Raw genomic sequence first — 16,154 nt, 5'->3', positions numbered from 1 at the left:
TAAAAAAAAAAATAACTGGCCCGCAATTAGCCATTGCGGGCCAGTTAAACACCCTGATTAAGGGTGATTAACTGGCCCGCAATGGCTAATTGCGGGCCAGTTAATGCTGCCCGCAAACAGCCATTGCGGGCAGGTGGGCCCCAGGCACAAATCTGGAAATTTTGTGCTCTGGGGCACAAAATTGGAATTCCCCCTATAAGGGGGGGAACAAAAATATCAAAAACCCAGTCCAACTTCTTTTTTATTAAGAAAATAACTTTTATGATAAAACCTAAAGGGTATAAAAGACAATAGCATTCCTAAATTTAATTATTTTAAATAATAAACAAGACATTGGAATTTTTAAAATTTGTAGTTTAACTAAAAATAATATATAACTCATTAAAAAATTAATAAATAAACCAAACAACGACAACATCTATTCTCCAAATAATAGTTTTCCGAATAATTAATTTTTTGCTTATCAAAAAATAAATAATTTTAAAGTGAGGCCTTACAAAAATAAAGTAGAAGATAAGAAAGATATGAAGAGAAAAGAAAAGAGACAAATAAACTTCCCATCTCCTTTGCTTTTGCTTCCCTTCACATCTAAGCCCCCCCCTTCCTTTCCTTTTTCTCCTTACTTTTTTCTCTACCCTACTCATCCAAATTAAATACACACACAAAAACATCAAAAAACTAAATTTTTATTTTTGTTCAATCTCATCAAAGATTCAAGAACATGGGTTCTGTTGGAAACCAGAATCCATGGGCACCATATGATACTTACAGAGACTGTTCTCAAGGAATTTGCAGCATATACTGTCCTCAATGGTGCTACATAATATTTCCACCTCCACCACCTTTCTCTATCGGCGACGCCGACGACGGTGATTCCTCCGCCACTGATTTTTCTCCTCTTATTATAGCTGTCATCGGCATTTTAGCTAGCGCTTTTATCTTGGTAAGCTACTACACTATCATCTCCAAATACTGCCGCCGGCGAAATAATTCCGATGAGAATAGCTTAGCTTATAATAATAATAATGATCGGAATAGTAACACTAATAATGAACTTGTTACTGCCGGATTGGATGAGTCTCTTATTAAATCCATTACTGTATGCAAATTCAAGAAAGGTGATGGGTTCGTTGAGGGTACAGATTGTTCTGTTTGTTTGAGTGAGTTTCAAGAAAATGATAGGTTAAGATTATTACCAAAATGTAACCATGCATTTCATCTTCCTTGTATTGATACTTGGCTTAAGTCTCATGCCAGCTGTCCACTCTGCCGGTCTCATATTGCTTCCGCCGTTATTTTGCCTCTCCAGCGGCAGCCGCCGGTAGTGCTGGCTGCTCCGCCGGTTAATGTGTCGGTTCTTGAATATCAATATAGGGTTCAAGATTATGGTAGTATACGTGTGGTTCAAGATTTGCAGAGAATTCAAGAAGAAGGTGTTGTTAGTGTTGTTGAAGTTGGTGATAGTAATCAAGAAAATGATGTAATACCTAAGACAAGAATTCCAGAAAATTTTGTTATACCAAAGCCAAGAATTCAAGAAAATTTTGTTATACCACAGTCAAGAATTCAAGAAAATTTTATTTTACCAAAACCAAGAATCATTCAAGATAATGTTATATCAAAGCCAAGAATTCAAGAAAATGTTATTGAGATTAGAGATGAGACTGATTATGGTATAATTCAGCCAATTAAAAGGTCAGTTTCATTGAGTTCTTCTTCTTCTTCTTCTCCTCTATGTGAAACTCAGGTTTCAATTGCTGACATACTACAAATTAGTGATGATGATGATGATAATTTGGAAATGAGAGATTTAGTGAAAAACAGAATTGGGATGTTGAATTTGGTTAAAAGTCCTAATTTTGCTATGACAAGATCAATTTCAACAGGAAGATTTATGTTTACAAGGTATGATAAAGGCAGAAGTTCAATCATTCCTAATTAATTTAACCATTTTTAGCTTTTTTTATTTTTATAATATTTTTGCTTTTAAATTTCTGCTTAATGTATATATCCAATCCATCATTTTTTCTTTCTCTTGCTTTTGTAACAAAAGAAAAACCATTATAGAGATCTTGCATATACAATATATATGACAGTGATGATGAGACTTGTACTTTCATGGTGATCTTAATTTTGATCCATGTGCTTGCATATGTTCTAGAAATTGAGATTTCATTTTGGTCTTCTTCGTTTTTTGGCAGTCAGAGAATGGATTTGAATAGTTGTATATCATTCATATGTAAATGAGAAGGATATATATACAAGTAGATACAGGGATGTTTAGGAAATGAATAAATCATAAGCCTAATTTATAGGAGTTGCTATACTATGAGATCTTTACAAGATAGGAAACTATTGACCATCACCACTAATTATGCTAACCCTTTGACACTCCCCCACAAGCTGAAGGTGGAGGAGAGTGTAACCGAAGCTTGGAAAAAATTTTATAAAATTGTTCTTTAGCTAAAGGTTTTGTAAGAATGTCAGCAAGTTGATCCTTCGAAGACACCGGAATGATTTGTAGCTCTTTGCCCATTACTTGATCCCGAACAAAATGATAGTCAACTTCCACATGCCGAGTACGAGCATGAAAAACAGGATTAGAAGATAAAAAAACTGCTCCAACATTATCACAATAAACCAGTGGAGGATTAGCCAAAAGCACACCCAATTCATTTAAAAGTTTGCTAAGCCATTTGAGCTCAACAGAGACATTTGCAATGGCTTTGAATTCTGCTTCCGTCGAAGACCTCGCCACTGTTTGCTGTTTCTTGGAGGTCCAGGCGAGTAAGTTGCTCCCAATGTAAATTAAGAAACCCCCAGTACTGCGCCTGTCATCGGGACAACCAGCCCAATCTGAATCACTGAAGGCAACTAGATCTGTCAAAGGCGTTTTGGTAATAAGTAAACCCTTTGAAAGAGTACCATTCAAATACCGCAGGACATGCTTAAGCGCTTGAAAATGGACATCAGTGGGTTTATGCATAAATTGACACAACTTGTTGACTGCAAATGACAAATCAGGACGAGTAATGGTAGCATACTGTAGGCTGCCACAAAATTGTCGATAGCGTCGAGCTTCGTCAGAAGGCAATAACTTTCCAAGTTGAGATGACAAAGTAGTTCCAGTAACCATTGGCGTGGAACTGGGTTTGCAAGATGTCATACCAGCAGTGTTGAGCAAGGTTTGAATGTATGCTTTTTGAGACAAAATCAATCCAGCAGGACAAGAAATAGCTTCAATACCCAGAAAAAAATTCAAAGTACCAAGGTCTCGCAACGAAAATTCAGCATGCAATTTGGCAATTAAGTTATTCATCATGGTCGAATTATTACCGGTGAGAATGACGTCATCAACATAGACCAAAAGAAAACATGTATCAGATCCCTTGTTGTAGATGAAGAGTGAGGAATCAGTATGAGAACCTTTGAAACCAACCTGAAAAAGAAAATTACTCAGCCGTTGATACCATGCCCGAGGAGCCTGCTTAAGTCCATAAAGTGACTTATGGAGAAGACAAACATAATTAGGATGTAATGGATCAACAAATCCCTGCGGCTGCCTCATGTATATTTGTTCATCTAGATTACCATGTAAAAACGCATTACTGACATCCAATTGCCGGATAACCCAGTCTCTAGAGACAGCTACAGATATCACCGTACGAACCGTAATAGGCTTCACAACAGGACTAAATGTCTCCATATAATCCACACCATACTCTTGTGTAAATCCTTGAGCCACTAAACGGGCTTTGTGCCGTTCAACTGTACCATCAGCATGGCGCTTGATTTTATAAATCCAGCGATTTCCGACCACATTAGCACCAGGAGGAGGAGGCACTAGGGTCCATGTATTTGTTTTAAGTAAGGCATCCATCTCATTATCCATAGCAATACGCCATTCAGAGAGTTTAACTGCTTGAGAGAAAGTTCTGGGTTCCATAGTGTTAGATGAAGAAGAAGGAGAAGTGACCAAACCAACGTACGGTACTTTTTTTGTTGGACAAGGACGTAGAGAATAGATAGGATGTGTTCGATTAGGTTCTGGTTGTGGAGGAGATTCGGTTGGGGAACAAGAACTAGAAGCGGAAGGGATTGGAGTTGAAGGGCGTGTGAGAGTGTGAAAAGATGAAGAATTGGCTGGATAAGACGTTGGGGAATTAAGTTGAGTTGGAGAAACAGATTGACTTAGGTTAGGAATATGAGAAAAAGAATTTGATAAGGTACCTGATTGCAGCGGGTAAGAAATTTTTAACCATGGAGAACTGACAGCATGAGAGACCTGTGGAGAAGATTGAACCTGCACATTCTGAAAGGGAAAACATTTTTCATCAAACTCCACATGACGTGATAAATAAATCCGGCCAGAATCTTTATCAAGGCACCTATATCCTAAATGATTAGGGGAATAACCAAGGAATACACACTGCTTGGTTCGATAGGAGAATTTGTGTTGATTATAAGGACGCAAAAGCGGATAGACAGCGCATCCGAAGATTCTTAAAAAATTAAAATCTGGATTTGTATGATATAACACAGACAGTGGAATTTTTGAGTTAAGAGCAGATGAAGGCATTCTATTAATTAAGAAAACAGAAGTTTCAAAAGCGTACTGCCAATACTTGAAAGGTGAACCACAATGTCCCATCAAAGATAACCCAATATCGACAACATGTCTAATTTTCCTCTCAGCAGTACCATTTTGTTCATGTGTGTGAGGGCACGTGATACGATGAGAAATTCCTTGAGTTTTAAAAAAACGATTCAGGGAACGATATTCACCCCCCCAATCAGAGTTGACAAACTTGATGGTAGAGTTGAATTGTTTTTCGACAAGTTTCTGAAATTGACAAAAGACAGAAAAGACGTCACTTTTGTTCTTAATGGGAAAGAACCAAGTAAAGAGAGAATAATCATCAATGAAAATAACAAAATACTTATCACCAGTAGACGAACTTAGAGGTGCAGGACCCCATACATCTGTATGAATCAACTCTAGCGGTGTGCTACTGCGATGATTAGTTAAACCTAATGATACTCGATGAAGTTTGCCTAAACAACATGCTTCACATTTATCAGAAAATCGTTTAAAGTTCGTACAAGGCAACTGAAATTTATTAACTAACTGTCTAACAGTTTGATAATTTGGATGACCAAGTCTTGCATGCCAGTTCTCCAAGGTTGTCACGTAGGCTGCTGCAATCGGATGTTGGGGAAGAAGTGTGGTTTGAAGTTTGTAAAGTCCCAAGTCAGTGGTGCCCCGTAGAATCGGTTTCTTGGTTACCTGATCTTTCACAGAACAATGATCAGCATGAAATTCAAAAAAACAGTTATTATCCTTACAAAACTTTTGAACTGATAACAAAGGTTTAGTAATGGATGGGACATGTAAGATTTTGTCCATTTTCAGCGGCTTAATAGAGGATTTAATAGAACTATTACCAATATTAGCAATATGAAGAGAAGTACCATTACCAATAGTTAACTTTTCCATACCCTTATAGTTGTCCGCAATGCTCAGAGAAGACAAATCTGGTGTAACATGATGAGTGGCACCAGTATCCGGGTACCAATCAAGAGGAGGAGCAGAGCTCCTATTTTCTGAGTAGTTGCTAGTATGAGAGTACTGCGTGAGATTAGCTTGATGAATCGGAGGTGTGCGCCGTGTTGAGGCAGATCGAGAATTAAAATTGGAGTCAAAACGTCGTCTACACTCATACGCCATATGATTGGTATATCCACAAATTTGACATTGAGAACGACCAAAAGACATCGATCGTCGTCCTCGTCCACCCTGCCTGCGAGTGTGATTCTGATTAGGAACAAAAGATGAGTTGAAAAAGGGGTGAGAGGATCTATGTTGTCCAGTAGAATGATGCTCTGGAACTCGTTGAGTCAGATTTGCTTGCGGTATATGAGGTTGCTGAGATCTGAGTAACAGTTCATACGCAACTAACTGACCATGAAGATCATGATAGCTAGGTGGTTCAGGTCTTTGTTGTAAAGCAGCGATAATTCCATTAAAATCAGCACCCAATTTGTTATAGACAATCGCGTTGAATTCAGCTGGTGAGATGGGTTGGTTTGCTAATGCAAGTTGGTCGGCTATGGCCTTTGCTTGTTGCAAATACTGAGCGACTGACTTGTCATCTTTGTTGAGATTATGAAGTTCTAGGTGTAGCTGTGTACGTTGTGCTTGACTCACAGCACCATAGGCAGAGGCTAGTGCAAACCAAATTTCTGAAGCAGAGTTCAGTCCTATGAGAAGAGGATAAACCTCCTCTGATATTGATGACAACAACCATGAGAAGAGCAACTGATCTTTATTAAACCATGTTAGATATGTTGGATTAACTTCTTGTTGATTTGAGTCGGAATTGAGAATATATTTGGACGGAGGTACATCCGTGCCGTTGAGAATTCCATGTAGATTATAGAAATTAAGAAGAGGAGTGAACTGCAATTTCCAAGGAATATAATTTTTTGAATTTAGTTTGATAGAAAAGGTTTGTTGAATGTGGGTAGGGGTTGCAGTGGTTGTTATCATAGATAGATGAGACGGAATAGGATTTGTGGGTACAGAGGTGGTTGATGGGGAAGAAGCTGATGTTGTTGAAGAAGAGGAAGAAGTCATTATTTGCAGTAGAGAAAAAAAGAAAAAAGGTTAGGCTCTGATACCAAGTCAGAGAATGGATTTGAATAGTTGTATATCATTCATATGTAAATGAGAAGGATATATATACAAGTAGATACAGGGATGTTTAGGAAATGAATAAATCATAAGCCTAATTTATAGGAGTTGCTATACTATGAGATCTTTACAAGATAGGAAACTATTGACCATCACCACTAATTATGCTAACCCTTTGACATTGGCAAATGAGTTTATATATCCATATTTTGATGGTTTTGATACACATATCATAATTATTTACGTAGACAATTACTTCATTAGTCCTAGTAAAAAAGGAGAAATTTTGTCACTTTGATTTAATTGAGGTTTATAAATAATGGTTCTAACTCCTTAAATTTTAACGAATTAGATTGTCAAAAAAATAATTACTTTTTAAGAATTTATCTGTCAAAATAGGCAGAAGGTACAGAAAAAGCCCTCGAGTTTTTCTCAAAAGTAAAGATCAGCCCTTTTATTTTATCTGGGCATAATTAAGCCTCCGTATTTTTAAAATTGAACAATTAAACCCTTATTATTTTAAAATCTAACAAATAAACCCTTTTAGTTTACTTTTGGGACACTTACCCCCTCAAATTTTTGGTAAATATTTTAAATTTTATAATTATTTTTAAACTTTTTTCCTATATGATTATGAGAGACATGTCAGCCATTAACGAGTGTTTCTAATAATGTTGGATGAAAGGGGTTATTTGTTATATTTAAAAATATAAAGAGCTCAATTATACTCCAAAAATATAAAAGGACTGATTTATACTTTTGTGAAAATTACGAGTTTTTTTGTACCTTTTGTCATCAAAATAAGTCAAAATTATGAATACACACCATTATTTTGCATTCTTTTCTATTACAATGGGAAAGAGAAATCAAGACTGATACTCGTAAGTGGAAAACAATATTATTACTACTTAAACTATGCCTTTGGCGATATTTTAATCCTTTTAAATAATCATTAGACTTTATTGATTTACAAAACAAAAGATTGATGAGCAAAAGATTTTAGTTGAACACAATAAAAAAACTCCATTACCACTTTTAAGAATTTACACTCATTTATAAATTTTAAGGTTTGAAAATTGCAATAAAAGTAATAAAATTGTATCACATTAGTCACAATCAACGTCGTATCTTCTTACTAATGACTTATACTTCAGATGGTATAAGCATATGACAACATTATGGGTTCAATTTTCTTTGCAATCGCTAAAAATATTCCCTTTCCGATGATTAAAAAAAGGTACATTTTTTTGAAAATTAAGATAATTAGTTTTAGGGTAATGTTAAATAAGTTTATAAAGTATATTATTTTTTCAATTTAATCACGAACTTAAAAACGTCTCAATTGTATGCAGAAAGTTTCATCTTTTTCTCAATTTGATAATTCATAGGTGTGATTTTGTTGAGGTGGACATCAATTTTAGCGGCCAATTCATCATATTATGACCCCGTGTATCGAATGATTTTTTGTTTCATTTCTTGATTGTAATAAAGCATTATAATATCTCAACTGACTTATTTCAATAAAAAAAATAAAAATAGGGCATATAATATATATATATATATATATATATATATATATATATTCTATTTATGTTAAATGTAGTTTTAATTAATTAATTAAGAGTTGGAAGATGCTAAATATAAGCAACGCCAGGTCACGAGTAAAGTGAGAAAGAAAGAAACGTGAAAAGCGCAAGACTATGATGAGAATAGAGTCTTTGGCCACTTTCACTTTAAAAATACACCTAAGTTACACCCTTCAATTGGGAGCACACTTTACAAAAGAAATGGGTCATTCTTTACTCTCCAAATCCACTCTATTTTACCAAACTTCCATTTCAAATTAATTGATTAAAAGTTTAATGAAAAAAAAAATGAAAAATTATTACACGTAACTGTTGTGTCATATTATTCGTGCAACAAACCAATGATGATATTTTAGATATGTGAGAAAATTAATAATAAAAAATATTACAAAATAATTAAAAAATTCTTTATCGCATTGCTCATTGGCTTATTGTAAATATGACATGACACAATCAATGCATGAGATAAACACTCAAAAAAAACATTTAAACTATAATAATTTTTCCCATTTTAAATTCACTGATTCTTAATTAATTAAACTTTGATGTTCCCAATGAGTTTTAACTATAAGACATTATATTTTTGATGTTTTTGGAATTTTTCTATTCATAATTATTTTCATTTTCACATGATGTAGAATTGTAAACTTAATTTTACAATAGCTGCATAAATGCATCCAGTTAAAATCTTTGATATTGCTTATATTGAAAGAGTACTTTATCAATTCACATGCGTTATGCGAATCATTTAAAAATCAAAAAACATCTCTAACGAAAACCTAATCATTCATATTTTTTTTTTAATTCCAATCACGTACACAAAAATACACAATAAATGTTAAGATAATGCAAATATAAAGAGTTTATAAATATGAGCATTCGGTTAACTACTAACTAGTACTAGTTAATTATTAGGTCATACTTGAATCTAAGCACATTCATATGGATACGGTTTATTAAATTCTAACCTATTTAAAATTATATATTCATACCGATTAATCAATAATATTTTCAATATGGTGGCATAGCAGGTATGGTATGAATTGTTAGTTTTTTGATTATCCGTCTTGATGTTCATCCTCAGCGGCAATTTTTAAAATTTTATGTTTTTATAAGTTTTGCTTTATTGAACAAAAAATATATGAACCAATGAGTTATAACTCAAGTGTTATAAGTTTTAGGCAGCAAATTGCAAGGTTGTGGCTCCAGATCCTCTCACGAGCACTTTCCTCTCCAATTTAAGTGAATATTTTGTTGGGTTTTATTGGTTCATAACGCAGCGGAATTTCAAAAATTTATCTAAAAACCCAAACCAAGATCCATGTAATTCGAATTAAACAGAACAATTACTTACTTGTATGTCGAATTCAACAGCAATGTAGGAAGGAAGGAGGTGGTTCACTTTGGTGATACCTGGCCTCGGATCAGAAACGCCTCCAAAAGAACGCGTCCTCTACGAGTATCCACACGAACAGACCTTAGCCAAAACTAGTGCTTGTGTGCTAGCACTATTGCTTCACAAGCAATTTCGAATTTTAGTGATTTAGTGAATAATGAATTTCGTGATTCTCAAACCAACTGCTTAATGAGTATTTATAGTGATAAATAACACTAGGGTTTGAGACAAATTCGAATTTCAATCTCATTGCAATTCTACAAGTTTATGTTTATCAAAAACTCCTTTTTGATAATTATCCATATATATTAATTACTATATTTATTATCTTCCAAAAAATAATAAATTAAGGAAAACACTTATCCTTAAATTTCGAATTAATATATATATTTATTAATATATATATATTACGAATTATATATATATATATATATATATATATATATATATATATATATATATATATATATATATATATATATATATATATAATTAATCACTTAATCACATTGGGCTTGTACAACCCATAACTGTTTTGGGCCTGTTCTTAGTGTGCGACCCTGTAGGTTCATATAACGTTGGCAGTAGGCTCGAAATCCCTATTTCAGCCCACAAGTCATAAGTGGCCTCTAGCAAGACATTATGACTACCCAAGTTATATGAATATCGATAATCCGATTTAACCATTTACAATAATATTTTAATCCCTTTATCTCTCGATATCCAGATTGAATATAAGGCATAGTTATGTCATCCTTATAACATTCAATCATTAGTTTCTTGACTCTAAGTAGACTGAAAATGATAACTTCTTATCAATTAGCATGGCCATGCATTTACTTCAGTCTATCTTCTTCAAGGGGCCCCATAGATATCTTACTCAAATAAATGAGGGACAAATTCCTTCTCAGTCACTCATATTTCTCACATAGTTACTTTCATATCCAATGACAATCTATTCCATTATCATGTTAAAGATAATGTAAGACTGTATCAAAATATGAAATAACTATGTAGAAATCCATGATGATTTCAAGGTCAAAGGATTATACTAATAGAACTGTAATGAGAATTACTTATGACAGTGATCTATGTAGTATTCTCACAGTGGGTCATCCAGTGCCTTATTTCTCAAATAGCACCTATGATTTGACTTAATATCTCATATACATGATTAGTAAAACATAATCATCAGTCAACATCATACTAGTCTCAATGTTCTATTAAGACTAGGGATAGATGGTATATAATTCTTTTATTAAACCTAAGGGTTCTACTATCAAGTCACATACTCGATGACCTTAGAAAGAATTAACCATTCAAGTATTTTAATCATTAATATAAAATGATAAAAACTGCCAATCAATAAATAATAAAATGATAAAGTCAAAACATGGTCAAACATGATTGACCTAGTGCATATCACTAACATATTTAACAGTATTTTTGATAAACTGTTAAAATCAAATAAATTTTGATAAACTTAAAATTAATTACAATTTTTGAGACTATTTATAAAATGTGAATATTTTGAGGGAAAAAAATCGATACAAGTGTAATTAATTTTCATAGTGGGGACAAAATAAAAATTCCAATTTAATTTAAGAGTGCTACAAGCCGTCAGTGGACTTTAGACAGTCAAGCTTTCTCTATTGGGAAATTTGCAGAAAATACTCCAATTTTAAAAAATATTTGTAAAAATACTCCATTTTTAAAAATTTATTTATTTATCTTTTTTTCCGAAAATTTATTTTTGTACTCTGAAAATTTATAAAAGTACTTTGTAAACTGTTTTTTAGAAACCTTTTGAATTTTTTTTGAAAACGGTTTCAAATTATTTTTTATAAACCGTTATAAATCATTTAAAAATCTATTATAAACTGTTATTGAAACGGTTTATAAAACAGTTTCAATGGTATTATTTTTTTGAAACCGTTTGAAACTCTATTTGAAACTGTATGCGAAAAGTTTTGTAAAACGGTTTCAAATTGTGCAACTGTTTGAAACTACGGAGTAAAAATAAATATTTAAATATTTAGGTATGTTTGTAAACTTTCAGTTTATAAGTTAAATTTTACAAATATTTTTAGTTTATTAAGTATTTTGCTAAACTTCCCTTCTCTATTTCATATTTTTGGGCTTGAAAAAGGTAGAAGCCTAAGCCCAAAAAACTACTGGCATTTCTATGCCTACCAACTTGAGTGTTCATAATTATTGTATATCGTATATAATATTAATTATTACTATCATTTTGATTTCAAAAAATATTTATATCATTTTTAAAGTACAGTACTGGTTTTTAGTAAGTGTAGTCCATCTTTAATTTATTGTTACGGATGACAAAATGGTGAACCGAAAAACACATTTATTATGGTAGCTGATTTTTCTTTCTTGTGGGGCAATTTATGCGATCATACACATTGAAAAACACATTTCTTGTTTTAATTATATCTGAAACCTTAATTAAATACGCATAGCATATGCTTTTATTCCTTTGCAGTGCACATTTTTATAAACCATTAGTAATGTAGAGTACTACATTTGCTCAACAATTAATATGTTAACATATAAAAGTAAAATTAAAATACAATACCATTATTTAAATAAACACAAATACCACTCTTAACAAGAAACCAAAAATACTTGCAAGGAAATAATTAGTAATGTTTTACATAAACTTAGTCTGATTAAACCTGTTCAATTAGACACTATCATTAATTAGAGCTCAAAGTAAAATTCGATTGAACATATTCAAGCAAGTACCGGTCTCGTTGGTTCAAGCTAGTTTATCTTGAGCTGGATTTGAACACTAATCTTAGAATTTAAATTATACTCGGCTCGCATTATAGTTAATCTGAATTTTTTTGATTAATCTCAAAAAAAGATTAATTTGTGTAAACTTGGTTCGAACTCATTAAAATAATCACCTTAAATTATTAATATTTATAGAAATTATATCCATTATCACATTTTGGTTATGAAAAATTAAAATAATAATTTAGCTTAAGAGTCCCGCATTTAAACACCATTCTCCTACTTGTAGTAAAAGAGAAATCTGTTTCTTTTTCTAACTTATAAAACTCACATTTATGGGCCTGAGCACCAACATCGCCACCATAACATCCTCTAACAAATACAACCACCACCATAATGGCAGCGGAGTCCTCCGCCACTTCCGCCGCAACATACCCTATAAAAACAGTAGTAGTTCTGGTCCAAGAAAATCGCTCATTTGACCACATGTTAGGCTGGTTCAAAACACTTAACCCAGAAATCAATGGAGTAACCGGTCAGGAATCAAATCCCATCTCAACTTCAGACACAAACTCCACCCTTGTTTCCTTCAAGGACCAATCTGCTTACGTCGACCCTGACCCTGGTCACTCAATCCAGGCCATTTACGAGCAAGTTTACGGTGTTCAATGGACCGAAGCTGCACTGAATAATCCCCAGGTTGTCAAAATGAATGGTTTTGCACAAAACGCAGAGCGAACGCAGCAAGGCATGTCCACGAATGTGATGAGCGGGTTTAGACCGGAGGCTGTGCCGGTCTATAAAGAATTAGCCGTCGATTTTGCGATTTGTGATCGATGGTTCGCTTCTGTTCCGGCATCAACGCAGCCTAATAGGCTGTATGTGCATTCTGCAACTTCACATGGTTTGACAAGTAATGATGCTATGTTGCTTGTGGAAGGGTTGCCTCAGAAGACTGTTTTTGAGTCTCTGGATGAAAGTGGATTTTCATTTGGGATTTATTTTCAGCAACTCCCTAGTACACTTATTTACAGGTGATAATACTCGTTCATTTTCAAATTTTATTTTCTAGATTACATTAATTTATTTTTTGAAAGAACATGAGATCGCGAGTTCAAATTATTGCTTGATTATCTGTTCAAGCCGATTAATTAAATTTAGTTAACAGAAGTATAATATAAAGCCTAATTAACTGCCAACGATTGTTCTAGTTTAATGAAACGCTTTAAATTTCGGTATGATTCTGTCAGGTTCGAGTTCAAATTAGTTGAGCATCAAAAAAGTAATATATTACTAACATTTTGTCGGAATTAAATGATAAGAGTTATAGACGAAAGTGATCATATAATCCTTGTGAATACCAAATGGTAGGACGCTATTACACTCATATGGTTGTTGCAATAATTTTCTATATATGTAGTTCTTCATAATTGAATCATTAATGGAAATCAAAACTATAACGAAATCGACGAGTATATTATGAATAAATAAATTGGTCAATCTGATTCAGTAATTATGTGGTTTTTATCAATTATATACAAGTAGCAAATAAAAAATATAAAGAGTATAATTAACAAAAATTAAATGTTTTTAGTCATAAAAAATAAAGGTTAATGTAATAAAAATTCACCAACTTTACATGTTTTCTCATTTTAATCACGCCGTTTAAAATCGTCATTTTCATATATGAACTATCAATTTTTTTCAAATTCATACACCGTTCAAAAATCCGGTGAAAATTACTGAGTTGACAACTGGATATTGACATGTTATAACGAATCAGATAGTGACACGTCATCAATTTTTGCCGGATTTTTGAACGGTGTATGGATTTGAAAGAAATTGGTAGTTGCTGTATGAAAATGACGATTTTTAAACGGCGTGATTAAAATGAGAAAACGTATAAAATTGGTGAATTTTTTTTAATATTACCCCTGAAAATAACTTAAAATACTATTTTATTTTTTATTTTTTTTTATTTACTGATTTAATATAATTGACAAAAAACATAATATCATTAGATTAAGTTGTAGTACTTATTTATTCAACGTATATTTATAAAATTCTATCATAGTCTTGGATACATTAATTAATTTTACCAATTAAATTAATGTTAGACCCCCCAGAAATTTATCTTTAAATTTTCCTATAGCTCCATAAAATAAATGAATAATCTTCTTGTTGATAGGAACATGAGAAAAATTAAGTACCTAAAAAACTTCCACCAATTTGATCAAAATTTCAAAAAGCATTGTGAAGAAGGGAAACTGCCAAACTATGTAGTGATCGAGCCGATATTTTTCGATCTTTTATCAAAACCTGCAAACGATGATCACCCATCGCACGATATATCAGAAGGTCAGAATTTTGTGAAAGAAGTGTATGAATTATTAAGAGCTAGCCCACAATGGAATGAAATGTTGTTTGTGATCGTATATGATGAACATGGTGGTTTCTACGATCATGTTCCAACTCCTGCTACTGGCATTCCGAATCCTGATGATATTGTTGGTCCCGAGCCTCACTTTTTCGAATTTGATCGTCTTGGTGTTAGAGTTCCCGCTTTTCTAATATCTCCCTGGATTGAGCCCGGGACAGGTACATTTCGGATTCTTGATAAACCCTCTCATAAGAACTTTAATTACTACTCTTTAATTGTAGATTTCATGGGTCCATTATATATCGGGTCAGGATAAGAATTTCTTGTAGTAGTATATGCTTTATATATTGGAGTTCTAATTTGTGTATTAAATGTTGGAATTATAGTATTACATGGACCTTCAGGACCAGACTCTACATCAGAATATGAGCACTCCTCAATACCAGCAACTCTTAAGAAGCTTTTCAATCTGAAAGAGTTTCTAACCAAGCGCGACGCTTGGGCTGGCACGTTTGAGACTGTTCTCACTAGAACTAGTCCAAGAACAGATTGTCCTGGTAATTAATTCAACATTCAAAATCCTACACAATATCTCACAATTTATGCAATACAAGAATATTTTCATGTACTGATCACAATTTACAATTGCAAACGAGAATTTTGCAGTCACATTGGCAGAACCTGTGAAACTGCGATCTAGAGAGGCAAATGAAGAAGCGGATATCAGCGAGTTTCAACAAGAACTTGTACAATTGGCGGCAGTATTGAATGGAGATTGCGCGACGAATATCTATCCATATAGACTTGTGGAATCCATGAAAGTTTCAGAGGCTGCGAATTATGTTGAAAATGCATATAAGACATTCTATGAAGAGTATGTGAAAGCTAGAGACAGTGGGTTAGATGAGTCACAAGTCATTTCTATAGTCAAGACTCGGGAGTCACTTGCTATAGTTAGCAACGGTACTACCTCAACATCCAAAACTTTTATTCAGAAATTATTTTCTTGCTTAATTTGTGACTATTAGTAGTTATTTCCTTTTCTATGTTGTAAATTAAAAGATTTATATATACTCTTTTCGTTGAAAAATGATAAGTTATTTGGTTAAACACAAAAATTAAGAAAATATAGTTAAATTAATTACAAACTAGTAATTTTTTTTATCCATTTTTCTACTTTATCCTTTTAGATTCTTTGAATATGGAAATAATATATTAATGACTAGTTTTTTATTGATTTATTTTTTATTAAATAAGTTGACTAGTCTAATTTTTTTAGCATTGAAATAAAAAATAGCCTTTATTTTATATTGAATATAACATTAAGTAATAAGGATAAATAAA

General features: G+C 32.9%; 2 protein-coding genes across 2 annotated transcripts; both read left to right on the top strand.

The window, feature by feature from the left end:
- The first annotated feature begins 471 nt into the window (after positions 1-471).
- On the top strand, positions 472-2,184 carry LOC126672124 (RING-H2 finger protein ATL52-like). The gene has a single exon (XM_050366061.2). The coding sequence runs from the start codon at positions 722-724 to the stop codon at positions 1,940-1,942; it is 1,221 nt and encodes a 406-aa protein (XP_050222018.1). The 5' UTR covers positions 472-721; the 3' UTR covers positions 1,943-2,184.
- Positions 2,185-12,683: 10,499 nt separating this feature from the next.
- On the top strand, positions 12,684-15,974 carry LOC126671750 (non-specific phospholipase C4-like). The gene is made up of 4 exons (XM_050365555.2): positions 12,684-13,464; positions 14,619-15,028; positions 15,197-15,367; positions 15,477-15,974. Exons 1-4 carry the CDS (start codon positions 12,827-12,829, stop codon positions 15,836-15,838), a joined length of 1,581 nt encoding a protein of 526 aa, XP_050221512.1. The 5' UTR covers positions 12,684-12,826; the 3' UTR covers positions 15,839-15,974.
- The last annotated feature ends 180 nt before the right edge of the window (positions 15,975-16,154 follow it).

Source organism: Mercurialis annua, linkage group LG3, assembly GCF_937616625.2.
Source record: "Mercurialis annua linkage group LG3, ddMerAnnu1.2, whole genome shotgun sequence".
NCBI classification, from domain to species: Eukaryota; Viridiplantae; Streptophyta; class Magnoliopsida; order Malpighiales; family Euphorbiaceae; genus Mercurialis; species Mercurialis annua.
Note: the sequence above shows the minus strand (reverse complement) of the source record. Positions and strands in the feature narration are given on the sequence as shown.

Excerpts from the sequence above, each read along its gene's own strand:
- LOC126672124 (XM_050366061.2), top strand. The coding sequence starts at position 722 with ATGGGTTCTGTTGGAAACCAGAATCCATGGGCACCATATGATACTTAC.
- LOC126671750 (XM_050365555.2), top strand. The coding sequence starts at position 12,827 with ATGGCAGCGGAGTCCTCCGCCACTTCCGCCGCAACATACCCTATAAAA. Across the intron at positions 15,029-15,196 it reads CTGGATTGAGCCCGGGACAG|TATTACATGGACCTTCAGGA; the intron begins GTACATTTCGGA and ends TTGGAATTATAG. Across the intron at positions 15,368-15,476 it reads TCCAAGAACAGATTGTCCTG|TCACATTGGCAGAACCTGTG; the intron begins GTAATTAATTCA and ends AGAATTTTGCAG.